The sequence below is a fragment of the Poecile atricapillus genome, chromosome 1 (genome assembly GCF_030490865.1).
Source record: "Poecile atricapillus isolate bPoeAtr1 chromosome 1, bPoeAtr1.hap1, whole genome shotgun sequence".
Lineage (NCBI taxonomy): Eukaryota > Metazoa > Chordata > Aves > Passeriformes > Paridae > Poecile > Poecile atricapillus.
Genome location: NC_081249.1, coordinates 76648704 through 76672708, shown reverse-complemented (window position 1 = coordinate 76672708; position 24005 = coordinate 76648704). Strand labels below are relative to the sequence as shown.

The window sequence follows — 24005 nt, the reverse complement described above, 5'->3', positions numbered from 1 at the left end:
TATTTATCAACTATCACATAAAAGATTGTTCCAGCACATCTATCCATTTAATAATTTATATATTTTTGATAGGCTGATGATAGATAGATAGATAGATAGATAGATAGATAGATAGATAGATAGATAGATAGATGATAGAGATAGATAGATGATAGAGATAGATAGATAGATATATAGATAGATAGATAGATAGATAGATAGATAGATAGATAGATAGATAGATATGATAGATAAATGCAGAGACAGTGATAGAGATTTAGATATATGGATATCACTCTCTACAACTACCTAAAAGTAGGCTGTAGTGAGGCAGGGATCCATCCCTTCTCCTATGTAACAAGTATCAGGATGAGAGAAAATGGACTCAAGTTGCACCTGGAGAGCTTTAGATTAGATATTAGCAAATAAATTTATTCCCTGAAAGGATAGTATTGGAATATGCTGCCCAGGGAATTGGTGGAATCACCAATCATGGAAGTGTTCAAAAAGTGCATGGTTGAGGAACTGGTGATGAACACGATGGGACAAAGTTAATGATTGGACTTTCTAAGATCTTTTAGAGGTATTTTCTAACCTTAATTATTTTATTATATCATAATTTTATAAAAGTACTTTATCAAATATTTTTATATTACATATCTACTATAAAATATACTTTAGGAAAAATAATGTGTTGGTGTCAGTTATATTACAAATAGACCTCTGTTCTCTAAGCATAAATACAGTTAAATTTGTTTATGGTACTATCTCATTCATCCACACTTAAGGATTTTAGTAGATTTAGATGCCAGCTATTTTCTGGTTATTTTAGTAATAGTTTACTCACTGTTCTTTGCTTTTATTTTCTTTTTTACTGCTCAAATTGTGTTTTCTATTGTGATGGATGTCAACATACATGGTGACTTTCTAAGGGTAAAAACATATGTGGTCCAGTCTTCTTAATTCTCTGCATCAATGCTGTACAGCCTTGGAAACTTATAAGTATGCACAGAGCTAATTAAAATCCTTTGACCAGTACAAATATTAGTACAAAAAAAGAAAACCATGGCAAGAAGCGTCTAAAACTGGGATGAAAATCAACTTCCTCCTATAATATAAAACATGTATTTTAAGACTATGCCCTGGTAGCTAACCAAATGCACTGTGCATGCCTACTGTAGGTTATATGAGCATTGAGGTCAAACATCTACCTGCAAGCTGTAAGATGTTGAAATGAAACAGAACACAATCCAGTAGTGTGAAGGGAGGATGAAAGTCTTTGTGACTACAATCTGTGGTTTGAGTACACATTTTGTGGTCTAAAAATAAAATTAAAAGGTTAAAGCTATTCATCTTATAGACTGAAAAAACTATCAATCTAAGCAACGAATCCACTCTTATCCTTTATTTTTTGAGAAGTAATGTTTCCTCAGAACTCCAGTGACCCAGAGCAAATATAACACAGGAACTGCTGGTTAGGTTGGCCACCCTGCTCCTTTCTGTTGTGATATTGCCAATAAAACTTAAAGACAAGTACTTGGGCTTAAAGGCCTTCAAACACATTATTAAATGGAACATAAACAAGGTCAGCAGATTCTTGTTGGTCCTTGAAATTACATTTTGAGCTGTAGCAAAGGCCAGGAAGATGCCCTGAACACAGACCCCCATTATTTGGACTCACAGAATGTGTCCATAATACAGAACTGTTCCCTGAGGCCAGTGGGTACAGCAGAGTTCCAATTCACACACTTACACTCCCAGTCCCCGTCCCTCAGGATGGGCCTGGAAAACCACCTGTAAGGATTTGCCCCAGCCCACAGTAAGCCATTAATTGTGCCAAAGTACTGGTTGGAAAAGTCATAATTCCACTGGGCTTGTGGAATTGTGATAGGGACTGTCCGCCAACATAAGAGCAGGTAGGATCAGGGCTAGAGTTCAGATCTGTACTTTTGCCCTCCTCAGTGCATCATCTGACAGATTTATTACACTGGAAGACAGTATATTACTGCAGATGGAGAATTAGCCCTTTAACCCACAGACTTCACCAAAACATTTCCAGAAATTTGATCTTATAATAGGACCTTAATTTTCTTTTTTAAAATATTTTTAATTATATGACAGGGAAATAGATTCATATGTTTAAAAACCTTTTGTTTCAAGAGTTTAAAAATGGTCCTTTGTTCTGAGAAGCTTTCTTTACAAGCATTGGTTTAAAGATATGAACTTACTTCAGTCAAAAAAGTGTCTAGAAACAAATACTAAATTAGAGATCAGATGTTTATTAACTTAGTGCCTAAAAGAGACACATGTAGTCCTAGGAGTGCTGGTGCCCACAGTAGGACTGCAGAGAGTGAAGGAAACAGCATGGACCAGGGATGGGACAGCTGGCAAGGGATGCCCTGAAGCACTAAAGGTCAGCAGGCCATGCCAAAGAAAGACACTTCCAAAACTCAGGCTCTTACTGTATTTGGGACCTGTTAGCAATGTCATCCATGATCAATTCCTAGGCTGCCAGTGCTTTTACACCTTAGATGAAATTCAAGTTCCCTGCGCTGTCCATACATTTGTGTCAACAACTACTGCTACACAAAAATCCAGCTCAGAGGTTCTGAACTGCAGTCTGGAATCTGAGCTCACAAAAATCAGCAGCTCCCAAGGTTGCCTCATCCAAATTCACTATATTTAGGTTTGCACAAGGCAGAAAAGTCATTAGGGCAAAGGGGCACAGCATGGCAGAGGCACCACTTAAGGACTTCTCAGGCAGAACACCAGGGATTTATTTTGACCCTCAACCCTGAATGAGTTGAGACTATGCAAGTTGAAATAGTCAGTCAATGTCTTCTATTTCTTACATTCCAACCCTAAGCCTAACCTTCCTGTCTATCCTGACACTGTCTGGGTTATAACCTCTCCATCTGCCCACAGCCCTTATGTACCTTACAGAAACCACATATGGAGGGACTGGTGTTATGGATGTATCCGCTAAATCCAGAGTCTAAATCTAAATATAGCATTCTAACATAATTCTAACATAAATCTAAATCTAAAACTAAATCTAGTGTCTACTATACATCCAGATTTCTCTCCATCATGTCCTCCACCATGTGCAAACCATGTGCAAACACATCATCTGTCACAGCTGGATGCAGCAAAAGGGATTTATCCTGCAACAGTCAAGCTCCCGTTTTATGCAGCAGTTTTATGTGCCTTTCCCAGTATTCTGTAGCTACTGCCTCTTTCTTATCCTCTTTTTCTCAGCCTCTCACCTTTTTGATGACAAGCCAGTGCACCTTCAAAAAGCAAAAACCTTCAGGGCAAGAATTTGTGTTTGCGAACTCCTACATAACAGGCTTCTTAGCTGTTTGGTAAAAGTAAGAATTCTCCTGGTCAGGCAGCAGTACATATTCTGGGATTCACAGGAAAGGGCACTGCCTCACTGAATGACTACAGCTATTACTGGTAATTGTTTTTCAAGAACTCTCGCATTAACGTTGTATCCTGACAAGAAATCTAATGACCTCTCAGGATGATCATTCCAACAATAGACACATAAAACAAATTTGCCAAAATGCAGTCATGCATGTCCTGAAATGAAGTATCAATCTATGGAATTGCTCTGAAAGGAGATAACTGACTTATATCCTTGACAGTGTGTTTCCAGTGCTCCTAGAGTTGTGTAAGAGCCTATCACAACCCCAAATGTCTTCTTCATGAAGGTCAACTGAACTATAGTGCATTTATGACCAGTCATTTTCTGTCTAGCTTCTAGATAAGCATTTGAACAGACCATGCATTTTTTCCTCAATTGGCTGTTCTCAGCTAAAAAATTGTTTTAGAGATCCTGAGCAATAACACAGCCCTTGGGAGAAAAGCCTTTCTGCATTAGCTGTCTGACTGACACCATGAATGATTACATCCAAGCACCAAATTTAATGAGATTTCTACAAAAATGAGTGACATCTGCATAGCACTCATGTCCTGGCTAACTGTCATACATTTGTCATCACTGAGGCCTTTGTCCTTTATTAATCCACTTTCAAGAATGCCTGCTGTTGGAAATTGAAATGCTTTTTAGCAGTCACCCTGCAGACTGTGTAAGAGCACACATCTCCGAAAGCATAATGACACATTGTCATGCCTAGGAATGCATTTAAAGCATTTAAAAAACATGAGAACTCTGACAACAAAATATATTGAGAATTTAGCAGTGGATGTCTGCATAAATATTATTTTACAACCTTTAATATAAGCAAGGTGCGTATTCTTTTGTTATAATACAGTGACTAGAAACTCTTCAGCAATATTCAGAGTGCATGGGAGAAATATTGTTATAAAGGAAATGTACTAAAATGTTTCCCTTTAATTTTGTTTTTGCTTGGGACCATCATATAATTCTGGGCCTAGGGCTCCAACCCAGTAAAAGCATATGATTGTATCAAAATCCCAGCTTTCCTCTAAACTTTCCCTCATGGCTACAAATAAAAATTTCACTAATATTTTCCTACATCAACAGATAGCCTGAAACAGTAGAGAATGGAGATTGAAGAATCACCCTATTTTATTAAATTAGCCCCAGGACTTTCTATTCTGAGACAAAGATCGGACCTGGTGCTTCCCAGCAAGAAACAGCAAACACTTGGCAGGAAGGCAGGACTGCAGAGAACACATTTTTCTGCCATGTTTTCTGCCAGGAATAAAAGCAAGACACTTGCACTGCAAATGAAATGGGACTCTGGAAGGCCAAGTGCTGCAAGGTGTCCAAGGGGTGGCACTATCTTATTCCAGTCATTGCTTGTGGCTCCATCAAAGGCACTGACAGCACCAAAGTTAAGCCTGGTGAGCAGGCAGAGCAAGGGGAGAGATTCCCAGCAAAGATGTTCATTGTCCATGGAAGTGGGAAAGCTTATTCCTAGTTCTTGCTATGGCCCAGAGCCATACCCCAAGCTCCTGTGAAGACTGCAGTGTGTTGTGAAGAAAATATTCTTCCGTCATATATCCATAGTACTAAAATTTACTGAATTGAATCTCCTGAATTTCAAACATTTTTTCTCTTTTTTGTTGCTATTATTTCTAAATGTCATATGTTTCCAACATTTTATTGTCAATTAGTTGCTTGTAGATCATTGCCAAGCAAATAGAGGCAAGTGAATAGCACAATTTGCTCTCTCATTTATAGGACTCAATGTTTCTTTCACTCGGAAGATATTGAGTCCAGCTATTAGAAAATTCTGATCCTATGCTGTCACAGTTTGTGTAACCATGTTTTAGTTGAAGGCATATCAGAAGAAATATAATATTCAGTGATATTTTCCTACATCAGCAGATAGCCTGAAACAGTAGAGGATGGAGATTGAGTCAGCAGCCGCAAATGACAAAAATTCACAGTATATACAAGTACTTCAATAATGGGGTTTTTTTTATCCCTTGATGTTCAGATGAATTTGTTTCTAGTCTTGGACTGAGAAACCCAGCCAGTAAAAGATTTGATTGCATGAAATAGCGCTAAGATATAAAAATGATAAACTCTGTAGTGCAGAAATACTGGCTTTAACTTCAAAAGGAGACACCAGATCCCTGCATTTGCCGCTTTGATCTGCAGGTGCTGAGCTCTGACATTTCAGCAGGTGGGACCACACCACTCACCAGAGCTCAGAGGAATGGAGGTTTACAATGGTCCTATTCTGCTGTAGCTCATGATATGTTCAAACAGCACTGGGCTCCCTCAAAAGTGTACCATCAGTGGCTTTCTAATAATGAAGTTTTGTTCCCTTCCTGCAGCTCCATTCTGGGAGAAAGTGTCCATTGGTGCACTTCTGATTTCACAGTCCTCCATCTGTGTAGGAGCAGAAGGAAAACATCAGCCTTTAACAAGAAGATGGAAAACAATTAGAAGGGCCTTGGATGCCAAAAAATATATATTTTCCATAAATAATTATAGCTATTAATAATATGATTATTTTATGGAAGTATCAAGTTCTGTCCTCCAGGACTTATATAAGCTTTTAAGTATAAGAAACCACAGGAAAGAGGTTTGTTTTGCATTTACACATGATAGAGACATAGTTTCCCCAAAACATCTGTCTAAAAATGATTATGGACAAGGATCCTGACCCAGGATCAAAGACAAACTTGCCTCCAATTTAGTTCGGCAAGTGTAAATGGACAATGTTTTCAAACACCAGTCATACCAATCATCAAGAAAAATTAAATAAGAAAACTATGGATAGGAGTGGGATGTTACAGCCACATTTTTCTTTGCAAAGTCATTTTTGTTACCAGAGACCTGACTAGGCTATACATTGTGATTAGCATATTCTCACTTAGAGAAGCTAAATGGAAAAAAATAATCCTTTACTTTTCAAATTAAGACATTTTCATGTGATTTTTGTTGGGTTTTAATGGCCCCTAAGTAATTTTCAGCTTTTAAAATACTTGGGTTTGGGTTTTTATTTTAGTTTTAGTAGCTTTCAATCAAACAGTTAATGAACTTCCAGCAGGAATCCATGCAGCTTTCCTGAGTGGGTGAATTTGAGAAAAAGGATGAATGTTGTATTCTTGATTCAGGTATTGGTAATATTATTGTTCTTCGTGAAGAACATCCTCCTGTGCTTCATTTTTCTTACAATCTGTCTTTCCCATTGACAAGTCTCACACAAAGAGAAGAGGTGATTGCGACAGTTCAGTCTAGCCTGGATGCTTCTTAAAGTTCCTCTTTTTTTCTTCTACTATTAGGTTCAGAACAATTATAATGGCATTTTAGGGGTGTTTTTTTAATCTGCTTCTTTTTTTAGTTCTTCTACTGTCACTCTGACAAGATAATTGATGTTCACTCATGCAGCTTCTAAAGAACATCAACAATCACAGTTTCCCATCAGAAATCGTGGAAATGAGGTATCTCCATGATGTTATCTTAGCTCTCGTGTTTCACGGATATGGAACTCCAGCGGGTCCCTACAGAATGCATCTCCTGTATTAATGCTGCACATCCACGATGATGGTGTAGTCTGTTTGACTATTCCACTTTATTTCTAGGTCCTCCTGGTCCCCCAGGGGTTGTAATAGTGGAGGAAATAACAGACACAACAGCAACACTCTCCTGGAGTCCTGGGGCAGACAATCACAGCCCTATCTCCCTCTACAACCTGCAAGCACGCAGTCCATTTTCTCTTGGCTGGCAGACCGTAAAAACAGGTGAGAAAAATTTTCAAACACAAGTAGACTGTTCGAAACTCCTGATCATAACAGTAATAATCATTGGCAACTACAGGAACAGATACTCATAAGAAAACAATGACAAATTAAAATCACTGATTTTTTTTCTTTTTTTTATTCCTTTTGTGTTACTTAGCAACAGCTCTGAAAGGACAGTACAAAGACACCTGCCACGATACATCTGTGAATAAGCAGAATGCTCTCACCTAAATCCTTCAATCTGTGTCTTTTCAGGAATACTACAGTGCCAAAAACCTAGCTGCGATTTCTGACATATTAGATCCTTGATGTCGGTCATTTCTAATGACCATGTTGTACCACAAACTCTGCTTTCTATCAAGATACTGCACGTCAGCTTCAGATTTCTGAGTGACCTCTCCATGTCTTTACTGTCTGCAGTTCCAGATCTGATAAGTGGTGACATGGAGTCTGCTATGGCTGTGGAACTGAACCCTTGGGTGGAGTATGAGTTCAGAGTAGTAGCAACCAATAAAATTGGAACTGGAGACCCAAGTGCACCATCACGAGTGATCAGAACCAATGAAGCAGGTAAGGACGGGATAAAAAGGTTATTTTTACAGCACCATCAGAAAAAAGAACTGCTTTAATGTAATAATGGGCCTAATCGCTTTGGTACACATGTGTGTGTCCAATAATCACAGTTCCAAGGTGATATTCTTTGTAGTGGGGAGTCTGTTTTAATTGCAGGAATGTTGTTTAACTTACAGAAATTTCAAATAAAATCATTCCCTGCTCTTCTACTTCATCTGAGCTGCCTTACTTTTTATCTTACGCTTAAGCCATTGCTGTCTTCCCTCTGATAAAGTACTGCTGCCCTTAAATTAGGCTGTTTTGCAGTGTCTTCAAACAACTGCTCCTAAGCAGCCTCTTCCTCAAATTTTTCACTTCTCTGACTGACAGAGCATGGAATGTTTTCAGCAAGATAGGGAAGTCATAAAAAGCTGCTTAATTTAAAACACCTTGTATTCAAAGTCTTTCTTTGTCTTGCACACTCTACTGTGAACAGTTACTACATTTTAATAAATTTCATTGTATTTCTAATTAGGATGATACTGTGGGAGACCAAAAAAACAAAATATCCTATTTAGGTCTCTTGAAAGTTACAATGAACTCATAAGATTTTAAATCCTTTATGATAAATTAGGCAGAACAAAGGAAGATAAAGAAGATAAAGAAGGACTGGGAATCTGAGTAAAATACCTAGGCACTTAGACATATTTTAAGAAGCAGAAAGAGATAGAGATAGGATTTGGACAAAGCCTCAGATGAGAACGACATGTCAGAACACTTTCAGTTTATTCTTCATTCTTCTGTGTTATTTAGGATGCCTGGACAGATTATTTTGTGTTTTGATGTTTCATCAGTTGAATAATTTTGAACTAATTTGTTGCACCACTGTGAAGACCTCATTCCTACCTCCTCAGTGACCTCCCCACAGGCACTGGGAGCTGCTGTTAGGTCCCCCACCAGACTATCTCTGCTCCAGGCTGGACAAGCCCAGCTTCCCCAGTCTCTCCTCACAATGCAACTGCTCCAGGCTCCCCTCCACCAGTGGCCTTCCCTGAATTTGAACTAGTTAATCAATGTCTTTCACACTGTGGCACCTGAAATTGGATGCTTTATTTCAGATGAAGTCTAACAAACTTATCTGCAGTTGTAATAAGACATATTTATGTTCTCCTTCCTTAAATAACAGCATATTTGCTAGCTCATATTAAATTTCACTGTACAATCACAGAACAGCACTGCAGTGATTTGATTCCTATTCATGCATGTCGAAAGATGTTTCATTTCAAATTGTCCCCCTCATCTTCTTCAAGCTCCCCACAGTGTGAAATTCAGCAACTTGATAGCAGAAGCTTCAGATGCTCCATACTTTGTTCCATTAAGAAAAGGAGGAAATGAAAATTAAATAAAAAGCACAAGGTAGTTTTATCTTGAATTATTTTTTTACAACCTCCCTTTTTTCACCACCATTATTCTTTCCTTAATTTTGTACCATATTTCATTGGTAGTACAAATTCTTCTGGACCCTAATGTTTGAAAAACTTTTCTATTTATTCAGATGATACATATCAGAGAGGACAAAAATATTCTGGAAAAAGTTTATCCTGAAATAGGTTGCACCCCACTATTATGCTCTTTCAGACTGAGGAATATTTTCCCTGTTTTCACGAGGATGGTTCAGTATTTTAATTGACCTAGTGTAGTCAAACTGTGGGCTTAAGTTTTTCTGACAAAGTGCAGTTTGAAAATGTTAGTTTTCACCCAGCTGTTGTGTTTTTAGGCTCCTTCTTCTTCTTGTCCAATGTTTAACTAAGGCCCTGTTTACTAAAACATATTCTCAAGTGAAACTCTCCTTAATGCATACTCATTTTCAATGTTCTCTACAACTTTACCTCCGTAAAAATGAATTGATAAATCATAATATTGATCAGCAGAAAAAATTACGGGAAAGACAAAACATGCAATGTGGTGATGAATTTTCATCTGGTGCTTGGTATTCATTTCTGGGGAATATTTCACCATTATCACCATCAGAAAGAACAGAGCCTTTAAGTCAAGAAACAATCTATAATCTGCACGGAGATTGTTAAATTGGAACAATAAAACAATGGATTCTGCTTTAAATAAAGAACCAAATAAAATTTAAAAGCCCAAACTGTTATACATATAGTTCTTTGAAAATGGCATACTGCACATAATATGCATGGCACTCTTGAAATGTCAGAGCCTTCATAATCAGCTTCATTTAGGCAGTCAGTTTTTCCTGAACTTTGGCTATTCCTGAAATTCAGAGTCTGCTGCCTCTGTGTTCCAAAATGCCTTTCACTAATTTTGGGAATTATCACCCTTGATTCAGTTTTCAGATGGCAAAGAGACAGGAAACCAGTAAGAGTTTTCATTGGCTTATAACAGTTTTCATATGGGTTTTCAAGTTAGTACATAATTTCCTGTCTTAGTGAACCCATTGATCCATTATTTTTCACAATCTCTCTATTACTAATTTTTTTTTATCTGGAAGCTTCAAGGGAAACTGTCTATTAGCATGATGCCTAGTTCAAGTATCATAGTTCTCAATTCTTAAAGGACATTTATGTGATAGGTCAGATTTCAGAAATTACATGGCATGAACCTCCCTACTCATGACCCAGGCAGAAAAACCTGCCTATGTGCACTGATGGTAGATGTGTCCCACAAGTGCAAACAGGCAGGTTTCCCCTGCACTGGGAAGAAATACAGAAATACTCATCTACAAGCTGAGAAAGTAACTGTGACGCATGTTCAGGTAAGAGTTGAGACCCATCAGGCTGAATGGTAGCTGTGTAGACAATCCACAGAGGCAGCAAATGTATGATTCTGGTTCCATTATTTTACACTTTAATGGAAATCTGCATCTGTGGTTTAATGGCACAAATAATTTGACTGGAGACAAAAGTCTTTTTTTATCCCCACACCTCACTTATTTTTTCACTGCTTATCCAAGACAGTAACAACACCTTATATCATTCCATTATCTAAAAATACCTATGAAAATAATAATTCAGATGGTGTAAGGAAACCAACAGAATAATAAACAAGTTTTGACTTGCTTTAATTTTTTAATTAAACTCTAATCTTGTTACTTAGCTCATATTTAGTTAACATGATTGCTTTTCATTGCTACTTCCATTGGAACAGATAATACCACAATTTTCTGGCACATCTAACTTACAGCCAGCTGCTGCATTTCTGTCAACTCTAGCCTTGATACATATTTTACAGGTCCACAAGTTGCAAAGAGACAATAACATGAATTTAAATACGTCTGGCATTCCACCAAGACAGTCGGGGCATTTGAAGCCTGGGGGCAAAGCATCAATTACATTATCTATTCATGGGGAAACATGGAGAGAGAGAAATTGAGTAGAATCAAAGTTTAACCTGTTAATCATGCATGCAAACTTGATTTTATGAGGTAACAATGTAATGCACTCTATTAGTAACAGACTGAACACTGGCTTTATTTTTAATAAGTCCTTATGTTCCATTAAGTTGTCCTTATTCTCAGCTAGAATTCCTTCACAGCGTAACAGGAAATGTCTCTGTCCCAGGAAAAAAGTTGGCCATTTTAGACTGGTTTTATTTTCAGGGGTTTTTGTTTTGTTGTTGGGAGTAGTTTAATTTGTGATTTGTGTAAAAGAAGTTCCAGCTTTTCCAATTACCAAAACTACTTTTGCAATAGGAAAAAAATAAAGAAGTAGCCTGCTGTATGTGGGACATTTGCAGATAATGACATGGTCTACTAAAGCCTTTGTAGAAAATGTGCTTTTTCCATGAAGAAAAACAAAAGGAGAAAGTAGGCTGTAATCACTTACTGGAGGCTACTTAGGCTTTGGATTGCAGGCTCAAAATAATATTGACAAGGAATCCAAATGTGCATGCGACAGAAGATGGAGCAGAAGGCACCTGCTTTTGTCCCATAGCATATTCGTATGCCACAGCATTCGGGATTTCAGCCCTATAGGTGGTGATTTGGAGACAATTCAGAGTCCTGCAGTCACATATGACCCTCTTGTCAGTGAATAGAACTGAATTCAATTGTAATATTACAAATGTTAATAATACAGAGGAAATTAGAACAGCATTTCAGATGCTGCGACCAAGGATGCCAAGTGGCATCCTTGTTTTCCAGCAGTTGAATATGTGTGTCATCCTCTTCTGAGATGTTGGCATGTTGTACGCTTCATTCCTGAACAGGTGAGATGTGTCTTGTTATGCTGGGAGGGTGACTACTTGAGGGCTGGTTTTTCACAGAGTGAAAGCATTTTCACTTAACAGCCTCCTGTTTCCTAGATGTGTACTGCAGGAGATGTACACACACACACATACATACATGCATGTAGAGGAGGAATGGAAAGCAGCTGAGAGGAAAAAACTATGTTATGAATATGTTATAACTTTGGTCTCACATTAAAAAGTTTTGCCAAGCTGGTGATAAGCCCTCTTACCCCTGCCCATATCTCTTAAATGGCTAAAAAGTGTTGTTTTTCAAACTACATCTGTATCTTAAGTTATAAAAAGCTTTAAAATAAATAAGTAACAGCAACAGCAACAGCAACCCTTGAAAGAATGTACAAGTCATTTCTTAAGGATTAAAGACAAGTTTATTTTTTATCCCCCAAAAAAGTGTAGCAATATCAACATTTTCCTTAATTTTCCTTTATTTGACAGAAGTTTCAGAATTTATATAAAAAATGTCCATGTTGAAAATAACTTAAAAATACAGGATTCAAGCAGAATAAGAAAGACCAAGTGAACTAAGTATGGAATAAGGATTTGGGAATTCTGGAATCATATCAAAATATACTATAAACTATAGTATAACTATAAACTATAAATTTGGGTCTCTCATATTAACATCTCTTAGTCTAAAAACATGAGTTTTGTAAGACTTCTCTTTGTCTTCCCTTTAGCTCATCTATTTCCTAATAAAGGATAGGGACCAAATCTAGATTCAAGTTTCTGCTGCAATAATGCAATCATTTTTACTCAATTGTAATTAATTATAATTTTGGCTGCTAAAGACTTTTGTTCTGCCCAAAAATTAAGACGGATTACAAAATGAAGAATGTGTATTTTTTCTTGGTAATAAACAAAACATATTGAAATAACACACTAGACATTTCCTTAAGGGAAAAAAAATAACAAACAGACCAAGACACAAACAGAAACACTTTTAAATTATTAATTATTCATTCAATAACATTTTAAAAATTTACTTACAAGGCTGGAATGCTAAAAAGAGCATGAATTGGCTTAAAAATACTTTCAGCTTTTCCAGGTTCAGTGTGATATTTTCCTTTCTATTAGGAAAGGAACCTATAGTTAGTTTAAAACTTTGTTTTTAGTTCATTCACTGCCTTAAAAGCACAGAGTATAAAACTGCTTTTAAACAAAATGGTTATTTATTTTCTATAGCAAATTAGAATGAAAATAATAATTTTGGATTAAAATTAAAAATCTCTGTCACCTCAAGCTCCAATACTCTCATCTGTATTTCTAGTTTTATTTTTTTTATTTTTAATAATTGAAGCAAAATACAAACTATACATTTTTAACTCAAATATCTCTGCTTCATTTGTTGTAATGTGAAGATTAAATACTTAATAAGCTTTAATATTTTTCCCAAAATTGAGTACAAAAAAATCTTTGAATCAGGTCATCTTTGCAGTCCACCATTTTAATTTAAAAAATAAATTAAAAATACCCCACAGATAAGCCATCAGCCATGCAGACTGAAGGGAAAGGAATTTTTTTAAATCTGATTAAATCACCATAAAGCACAGACCAACTTTGAAAAAATTGGATGCAGTGGAAGTCTGGAAGGAAAGTGAACATCTACCCATATGTTTGTGGTGTCAGTATTACCCACCATTTCAAAAGCTTCTCCATTTAAATGTTTTATGTTAAAAATAGGTTTAAAATATATAGATGACACCATCAGTATTTTTTAGCACTTTATAACCACTGTTCCCATACATAAAACCCTCAGCAATAGCAATTCTTTATAGATATTTCATCCAAAACTAAAACTGTCTGCTTTTCATCCATATTTAGCTTGCAACGATAAGATATGCATGAATTATTAAACAATTGTCATGGCTTCATGTGTAAGTTTTATCCTTCCATATCACCTTTTCTTCATTTATATCTTAAGTATCTTGTCAAATGTTTTGTAGGGCTGCTGAGGGCTACATTTTCCATGCCTGCTCTTAGAGAAAATGTTAATGAGTTTTTTGTTTGGTTTAGAGGAGATAAGTTTTAATAGAGTTTAATTTGACTTTCATTTCCAGCATATCACAGTAATTTCATGAAAATGGAAAACAGTAAAAAAAACCCTGCTGTTTACATTCAACTCAAACTCCTGTCACATTTGTTTCAAGATTTTTGTTTGTTTGCACGAAGTGTGGGGGTGTATGTATTCAGAAAAAAAAAAATACCAAATTTCTCAGCTTTGAAAAACCCTAAACAAACCTGTTCCCCAGGCACATGTATCCTGTCTCCAGGAGCCAAGTTTAGGTGTCGTATTTGTGTATTTGGTGCAAGTGCATGTTCATGAGTGTCACTGCTGAGAATTAGCAGCATAAAGAATGGGAAGTCATTAATTGCATGGCAACAAACTTAGGCCATGAGTGAGTAAATTCAGATATAACGTTGATATTAAAGGGATGGTGCTGAAAGCATGCCTGATGTACAGCCTTGGTGCCTGGCAAAAAATGTTTTCTTTTAATAGTTTTCTTCACTTAATAGTTACTCATTTTAAACTGTCTCCCTCTAACTGTCTATACTCTGCTTCGCTGCAGTGCAGAGGAAATTTATTCTTTTGACACATTTATTCTTTTAATGGTTATTCATTTGAAAGAGTTTCACTGTGTGAGTGTACATTTTAGTTTTGTGCAAAAGAAATTCATCCTTTTGACAGTTTTATTCTTTTAACGTTTATTCATTTAAATAGGGCCACAGTCTGCAATGCTGTTAACAAGAAAACTCTAGAAAGAGGATGCTGCAGGTTAAATAAGTCCATCATGTTGAATGCTTCAGAGGAGTACAGCATACTCTCTAATTTCCAGTGTGGCAGGCACCTACATAAAAACTCTATTTGTCTCTATAATTTATCCAAAAATACCTTAGAGAGGCAAGAGAAAAATGGGTGCTAAACAAGGTTTAAATATGCTCCATTAGAGATAGCATCATAATTTTTGGATGTTAATTAACTGTCAGATAAGGCTTCATCTGCATCTTTTCATGCTAGAACATTTGTCACACTGTTGCACATTGGTTATATTCTTTTGACTCTGTTTTTAAACCCAGAGGGAAATTCTGTTTCTGAAAGGAAACAGGAAGGAAGGAAAGAAACAGGAAGGAAACGAGGAAGGAAACGAGGAAGGGAAGGAGGGAAGGAGGGAGGGAAGGAGGGAAGGAGGGAGGGAGGGAGGGAAGGAGGGAGGGAGGGAGGGAAGGAGGGAGGGAAGGAGGGAGGGAAGGAAGGAGGGAGGGAGGGAGGGAGGGAGGGAGGGAGGGAGGGAGGGAGGGAGGGAGGGAGGGAGGGAGGGAGGGAGGGAGGGAGGGAGGGAGGGAAGGAAGGAAGGAAGGAAGGAAGGAAGGAAGGAAGGAAGGAAGGAAGGAAGGAAGGAAGGAAGGAAGGAAGGAAGGAAGGAAGGAAGGAAGGAAGGAAGGAAGGAAGGAAGGAAGGAAGGAAGGAAGGAAGGAAGGAAGGAAGGAAGGAAGGAAGGAAGGAAGGAAGGAAGGAAGGAAGGAAGGAAGGAAGGAAGGAAGGAAGGAAGGAAGGAAGGAAGGAAGGAAGGAAGGAAGGAAGGAAGGAAGGAAGGAAGGAAGGAAGGAAGGAAGGAAGGAAGGAAGGAAGGAAGGAAGGAAGGAAGGAAGGAAGGAAGGAAGGAAGGAAGGAAGGAAGGAAGGAAGGAAGGAAGGAAGGAAGGAAGGAAGGAAGGAAGGAAGGAAGGAAGGAAGGAAGGAAGGAAGGAAGGAAGGAAGGAAGGAAGGAAGGAAGGAAGGAAGGAAGGAAGGAAGGAAGGAAGGAAGGAAGGAAGGAAGGAAGGAAGGAAGGAAGGAAGGAAGGAAGGAAGGAAGGAAGGAAGGAAGGAAGGAAGGAAGGAAGGAAGGAAGGAAGGAAGGAAGGAAGGAAGGAAGGAAGGAAGGAAGGAAGGAAGGAAGGAAGGAAGGAAGGAAGGAAGGAAGGAAGGAAGGAAGGAAGGAAGGAAGGAAGGAAGGAAGGAAGGAAGGAAGGAAGGAAGGAAGGAAGGAAGGAAGGAAGGAAGGAAGGAAGGAAGGAAGGAAGGAAGGAAGGAAGGAAGGAAGGAAGGAAGGAAGGAAGGAAGGAAGGAAGGAAGTCAAAGGCACCATATTTGCCAGATGAACAAAGGTGTATTGAAGAGAAACACATTACAAATCTCCCCTATCTGTCTGCTAAGAGCCACAGATAAAAATAGCACCTGCCTCCTTTCCAACAGTTTGAATCAGAATCAATCCATATGCTATGTAGAGTTGCATCATTTATGAAGAAAAGCAGAATCAGGCTTCTGTTCTTTATAGGGGAATTCAAGGTTCAAAAAGTGACTACCCAAATGACTTCTGAAGTCTTTATCTGGTGGATAGGCAGGATTTAATAAAAACTGTAATATAAATAATATAATAAGGTAATATAAATTACATGATTCCAAATGGAACAAGTGACATTTCTGATTTTGCAAAATATGATAAACCAAATAAAAATGTTGATGATAGTTACAATTTACTTTAAAGAATTTCATCCATTGCTCATTTGCTTTAAAACTGCAATGATTAGCTCTATTTTTCAAGAACTGTGCGTAGTACTTCTTCCAGCATTTTGCAAGAAATCATGAGGGATGTTTGAAGTTGGTTGCTTTAAAATTTCTGAAGGTTGGCTCCCCAGTAGAGCAATGAAAAATAGTTTTACAATAATTAAAACATTCTAAATCACTAACTACCTGAAAAATCATAGAGACATTATTAATTACGTTCTAAGATTTTCCCCAAAATCTGAAATATATCAGGTTTCATAGCATTTCAAGTTGTTTGTTAAAAAATTAAAAACATTAACAAGATAATTCCTATTTTATCTCTTAGGTGATCTGCAGAGTGAAATTTTTACCAATCTGCAGAAGACATTGTGCTTAAGCAGTTTTTTATTCCAATATTATTTTCTTTGTCAGCTTATGTTTTGTTTGATTTTTCTAACTTGTGTATGCAATTCTCTGAAATGAATCCTGAGCAAATTTTATTTACCTCAGAGTGCTATGTTTTTATTTCTGTTCTGAAATAACAGTCTCATGTCTTCTGCAGCAACTTATTACTATGGGGAAAACTTCAATAATTTGGATATTCTGGTTTGTTTTGCTTTGCTTTGTTTTTCCTTTTTGCACACAGTGCCAAAGACACCTCCAGCTAATGTAAGTGGCAGAAGTGGAAGGCGACATGAATTAGTAATAGCATGGGAGGTAAGAGATTTTTCTGTTTAAAGGTTTTGTTTCATGTTAACATCTTTGAGCCCAAAGCAAAGAGTACTCTGCTAGGGTTTCCTTACAACAAACCTTGTCAACACATAAACACAAAATAACCACTCTTAAATATGGCCTAAAATTTCAAAGTACTGTGGATGTTCATGAGGTCTGAGTAGAAGACATTATGGCATCAGCTCTGAAGTTCTACTAATTTGTCAGGCTTTTCTTCCTGATTTACTGCTTGGGTTTATTTCATTTTTCTGGATCTTATGTAAACACCAGATGAAATAATAGCTAAGAGAAGAGAAGGAAAGACTTGAAAAATTTTTTGAACTTCAATTAAAAAACAATTAATCTTAATTTTTGAATAAAAATAGACTAAGGAGAATGTCAAGGACATATTTGTGATGGTCATGCCAGTGGGAGAGATGCTTTCCCTTCTAATCATAAAAAACCAGTAGGACAGAGACTTTTTTTAAGGAGTTTTCAAAACTTCTAGATTCATCATGAACAGTTTCAGATCCATAAAAATTCGTACATACATTTATATATGCGTACTCAAGAAAAATCCATCAGATAAATATATGGGGTTATAAAGAAAAAAAATTTATCTTAGCCAATTTGAAGAGTGACTCACATAGTAAGACACACCAAATTCTAATTATTTCAATTACCAAGTTTTAGGACATCTAAAGAGACATCTGCCTTTTTCAACACCAGCTACCAGAGACATCTGAGACAGAGCTGATTTCAGTTTGCTTTATATTCTATAAGGATGAATATCAATAACTCTCTTATCAGGAGAGAATTTTCTGAATCCTGAACAAAAATACCGGGTGGCTGGAACTGTGTCTGATGTGAATGGACCTAATCCCAGTGCCTAATAAGATATATTAGTATGTAGTTTTCATATTAAGTGTCTTTATAGAACTTCCCAGGTGTCTGGGTTGGGGGGCTACTGGAGAGTGTTGTAACTCCCACTCTGTCAGGGGCCAAAACTTTCTTCCCAAAGAAACCAGAGACGCAGGGGTGAGACTGCCTTACAAAGTCCATCTTAGCTTTTCATCCTCTGCCCATGGAGTCTTGATTCTTTTTTTATTTTTTCTGGGATGTGCAGTGCACAGCTTCAGAAGGATGGGTAGAAGATTTTGTTGGCAAGTGAAGTGCCAGATGATGAGACATTCACTGAAATGTGGAGGGGAGAGAATTCAGTGTCACCTGTGTCCCAGCTCTGATTCCTTTGTCCATTAGCTGCATATCTGTGATGGGCATTTCAAGAGAGGGAGTTTGAACACCCATTTCTGGACATTTCACATAGGTTTAATATGCACACAGCTGTGAAATATAACCTAGTCCCCCCCAGACTAGTCCATTGATTTCAAAACAAATGTTAGCTACTGCTAATTTACTAATTAGCATTAAAAGTTCCATTCATTGAGTTGGACGTATAAGTTTTAGTTTTTGCAGTGATCAGACTCTAAAAGAGATACGTCCCTTTTTTAACTGCCTGCTTATGTCAGATGTGTCCCAATTTAAGTGTCTAATTTCACATGTCCTCTGAGAAGAGAAAAGAAAATGTGTTATTTTCCACCAAAACAAAATGTAAAAACCTTTCTGAGACTTAGAACCATTTAGATTCATTACAATGTATTCTAAGTATTAAGTTGAACTCTGGAATTGAATCTCTAAGACTTAATACCCAATTTGGAATAGAATTTAGACAGTCTGACACCTAGAACCCAAAAGAGTCCCGCCACAGTAGGTATTACACACATCATCTTACTCACAATATATTGCTCTATATTTTAACAAGGCCATAGGGGCTATTCCACTGACAGACAACTGGTTAAAGCATCCCACTAAAAAGTGGGATGCATAAAAGAAAACATTTTTCTGAGCACAACAGCTCATTCAGTCCTAGGAAAATGATCTAACTACAGTGATTTGGTGAGGAAACTCTCTTAGAAGGTTCCTCTTTGGAAGAAATTGTCCTTTTGAGGACAGGTATGGTAAGTAAAATACTTCAATGGAACTGTGACTTTTTTCTAAATTAGTAAAATTATTTCCAATCATAATCAAGTTTCTGAACTTAATTTTTCAGCCAGTGTCAGAAGAGTTTCAGAGTGGAGAAGGATTTGGATATATTGTAGCCTTCAGACCCAATGGAACGCGTGGGTGGAAGGAAAAAATGGTGACATCTTCAGATGCCTCAAAATTCATCTACAGAGATGAAAGTGTGCCACCTCTGACTCCTTTTGAGGTGAAAGTTGGTGTTTACAACAACAAAGGAGATGGTCCTTTCAGCCCCATTGTGGTCATCTGCTCAGCTGAAGGAGGTCAGTTCAACATGAAGTTAAATTGCATATGGTAAACTATATTAAGCCTTTTGTATGTAATGCATCCTCTTATAACACACTTTTTAAAGCTTAAATTACAAATTTCTTTGCAGAAGTGCTAAATAACATTAAACAGGTTTTGCAGAGAGGGAAGTGAGCTAACTTGACAAGCTTACCTAGAAAGCAAATTACAAAGTTTAGGAAGAGACTTCAAGCCATGTCAGTCATAATTAAAAAAAAAAAAAAGTGCCATGATGCTTATGATGCTTCATCCTTTATATGAAATCATTAGCCTTCATTGTAGACAGGGTTTCTCTAACACTGAGCAAAGAAAGGATGCTATTTGCTAATTTTTCTGAGATTCATGGTCCTTTTTTGATGGGCTAATCAGACAAAAGCTCAAAGAATAAATAAATTCACTTATGAATGTTCATTTCCTCGTTAATGCATTCTAAAAGTGCACAGAAAGAAATTTTGATTTTTATTTCATTAGCAGAAAGTTCTGACTTTGCATTAATGTTCCAGTCTTCAAATGTCTCAGTCTTCAATGTGAATTATAGGAATAGGTCCCAAGAACAAATGAAAAATATTTCTTGAAAATTTCTATTGAGAATTGCCATAAATTCTAAACAGTATTCTGTGCGGCAGAAAAGAACCAAACAGAAACAACCAACAAGCACTAATTGGTACTAGTAAAAGAAGTTTTTCTGTTTTGACAGGACCCAGTGTATGGAAATTGCTACACACAAAAAAGGCAGACAAATGTTATCCACAAGAATATTTTCAGAAGCTCCATTATTGAAATTCATGAACATGAGTTTTTTCTTTGCTATACCTCCTTGAGTTATTCCACTGTCTCCTATTAAGACAATAAAATTAGCAGAGTCCTAGTGCAGATGAGAGGAATTTCATACTCTCTCTATGAGAAAGTAATGTGAAGATAATAATATTTAATGTGAAGCTGGGAAATATTAAATGTTATTTCATATTAACCCACGACAAATCTATAGCTTTGGAACCATGATGCAGCAGACGCTGTCTGCTACTATTCTCTCACAGTAATTACAGAGGTTGGAGGTGCTGTTTTTGCTAAAAGTAGTCCCAGAAATTTGGGGGTTCCACCTTTTGAATCAGGATTAGCAAGTAGTCATATTTTTAAAAACACAATTACATTTTAAAATGTAAAAATTGCACAGTACAACCTTAAAATTGTACAGTTGACTTCCCTTTTCCTCGATGAAAATGTATACTGTGAGGCCAATGGTGATGTTTTTATTTTTTAATAATTTCATACACTAAGCAAAAAGTTATTTGCAAATAAAGTTTTTCAAAGGAAGAGAGACAAACACCTTTTTTTTTATTAGTAGCAAAAGTTATTTTAGTGAAAGCTGAACACTGAATTGTAATAATGCATCCTTTTACCTTTGCTTGCTATTTGGACAAGATTGGAAATAAAATAATTAGTAATATATAAGCATTTTTCTCTATCAGTTCTTTTAAAATATGAACTTTACAAATGGTCTTAATAGAATATTAAAATTAGCTTTCTCTAGAAACCAACTTTTCTGATTTTAATTCAGTAACTTGAAAGTACCTATCCATTATAGCTTTGCTAATTCAGTCTGTATGTGTCTGTACATGAGGAATTCTATGGGCCTAAATATTTAACAAGACTTATATTTCAGGAAAAATATGGGATGCTGTGACATTGCAATACAAAATTAATTTATAAAAAGCTTTCCTCCAGAAAAAGCCAAGGTAATATACTGAGAATTTAAGGGAGTAATGAAACAGTTTATTACAGCTAAATTCTGGGCAATATGAAGATTAAGGACAATAGACATTGCAGCTTGCTATGAAAATGGGGAACTGCTTTTGAAAGAGGTATGGACTGTCATGCCTAAGGAGCTAAACAACTGAAGGCAGAATTTTTCAAGGATTTCTATTGAAGAGTAGATATTAAGTAACAACTGACAGTACAATATGGTCCTACGGCTGATCCAGCAAACCCTTAGCTTACTTGCTTTTCATCACACATCCTATTCACTCAGAAAACATCTAAAGAAAGCAATAGGATAAAATTATTTAAAAATTAAAGTTTTATGTTACATATTGAAGTTTTCCCACATCTACAAATGGATCAACAATTGTTTAATGGCATAACAGTTTTGTCTAAGGAAGTCTAAAGCATGTCATCTCTGGTAAGCACACTGGAAAAAACAGTTTTCACAGGACAGATTCATGAACCATGAAGAAATCTCATTTATTAAGAATCTGCTTCTTCTGTATGACTGAAAGGCCTAAAACATTGCCTTCTAAGTAAAAGAACTCAGAAATTTGACCAAAACACTGACCACTTTTTCAGAAGTAAACAGAGTGGCTAATATTTTTCTGTCTATTAAATCAGATCATATAATAAAATCACAGAATTATTTGGGTTGGAAGGAACCTTAAATATCATCAAGCTTTAGCACACTTTGCTGTAGGCAGAGAACTTTCCACTAACCAAGTTGCTCCAAGTCCCATCCAACCTGGCCCTGAACACTTTCAGGGATGGGGCATTCACATCTTCTCTGGGCAACTTGTTCCAGGGTCTCACTAACCTCGCATTAATTAATTACTCTCTAACAACCAATCTAAATCTCTCCTCTTTTAGTTTAAATCCATTCCCCCTTGTCCTGTTACTATGTGCCTGCATAAAGTATCTCTGCCTTTTTATAAGCTTCCTTTAGACTAGACAGTCTCACTGGGGCCATCTCTTCTCCAGGCTGAGCAACCCCAACTCTCTCAGACTGTCTTCATAGGAGAGGTGCTTCAGACCTCTGATCAACTCTGTGTCCCTCCTCTGGACCTGCTTTAACAGGTCCAGGTCTTTCTTGTGATGAAGACCCCAGAGTTGCTGCAGCCCTGCAGGTGGGGTCTCAGCAGAGCAGAGCAGAGGGGCAGAATCCCCTCCCTGGCCCTGCTGCCCACGCTGCTCTGGATGCAGCCCAGGATATAGGTGGCTTTATGGGCTGGGAGTGCACAATGCACTTTATGTCCAGCTTTTCATCTGTGACAATTCACAAGTTCTCTTCATGGCTGCTCTCAATTAGTTCTCTCAGTCTGTATTTATGTTTGAGACTGTACCCAACCGAGGTGCAGAACCTTGTATTTGGCCTTGTTAAATTTCATGAGGTTCCCACAGGCCCACTTCTATAGCTTGTCCAGGTCCCTCTGGATGGCACCCTCCCCTTCAGATGTGTCAGCTGCAGCACTCAGCTTGTTGTCACCTGAAAACTTGCTGAGGGTGCCCTTGATCTCGCTGTCCATGTCATTGATAAAGATATCTTTGAACTCAATGCACTGGTCCCAAGGCAGAGCCCTGGTGGATACCACTTGTCACCAGCCTCCACCTCAACACCTAGACCCAACAGGTATTTAGAAGACAATTACACCAGTGGTTGCTAAAACATCAATGGTAGTAGTGACCCAAAGCTGAAAAGGCAAGAAAGTCTACCTGGTCATAGATATTTTAAGACCTTTTTCCTCCTTGCCTGGTCTTTTGACTTCATAAAAACCATCACAAGAACATAGTTCATAGGAAAGAGTGTCCAGGAGCTAAAAGTGCAGGTGAATGTAATGGAATAGAGAATAGAATGGAGAGTTAATTAAAAAGATTGTACAAAACTAGACGTATAACCTATGGAGAAAAAAAAAAAATATATATGTGTGACTCTGGAAAAGGTGTGTTAATTCAGTAGGAAAGTTCGAAGGAGAAGCCTTTCCTGGAAAACTTAGAAAAAGGAAAAAAAAAGCAAGTAATCAAAGAGAAAAGAAGAAAAATAGAAGGTCACATGTAGTGATGTTAAAAGGGATGATGAGACCCAGGAAGCAGTTCTGAAGAGGGAATGAGGATGATGCTTAGAAGATGCAGGATAGAAAAAAGATGCAGAGTAATCTCTATAAGAAGACAGAACAGAAGGAGACAGTAGACATTTCCAGCAGCATGGAACAAGCCTGAACCTTACATGAGGGAAAACTTTAATAAGAGAAAGAGACATGAGAGCATGGCAAATTAGGCTACCTGCCAGGAGAAAGGTTGCAGTGTGCAGGCCTGAGGCTGAAAAGTACCATAAACAGAACAGAGAGGAATATTCTGACCATACCTTCTGTCAGGAAAATAAGGTATCAGATTCTTGCTAGAAAATACTGAAACAGCACTGAAATCCAGTGCAGGTACTGATTATTTTTATCCACAGAAGAAAAAAAATTCTCTAGAAGGCTCTAGATCCAGAAAATAAAGCAATGAACAAAAGCAATGGTAGCGCTGTTTGTTACAACATAAACATTTATGCATTCTCTTTTTATTGATGACTACATTCCACTTAAATACTGAGGAGCTAAGAATTCCAAGATTACTAATACAAGCTTTCAGTATCAGGGAAAACCATAC

At 37.2% G+C, this 24005-nt stretch overlaps 1 protein-coding gene across 1 annotated transcript in view; it reads left to right on the top strand.

The window, feature by feature from the left end:
* CNTN5 (contactin 5) overlaps positions 1-24005 on the top strand; it is a 310963-nt gene that overhangs the window by 269739 nt on the left and 17219 nt on the right. The window contains exons 15-18 of the mRNA XM_058846829.1: positions 7012-7170; positions 7591-7740; positions 17161-17231; positions 19336-19570. Of these exons, the coding sequence (XP_058702812.1) occupies positions 7012-7170; positions 7591-7740; positions 17161-17231; positions 19336-19570 (615 nt within the window). The remainder of the gene's footprint in view (positions 1-7011; positions 7171-7590; positions 7741-17160; positions 17232-19335; positions 19571-24005) is intronic.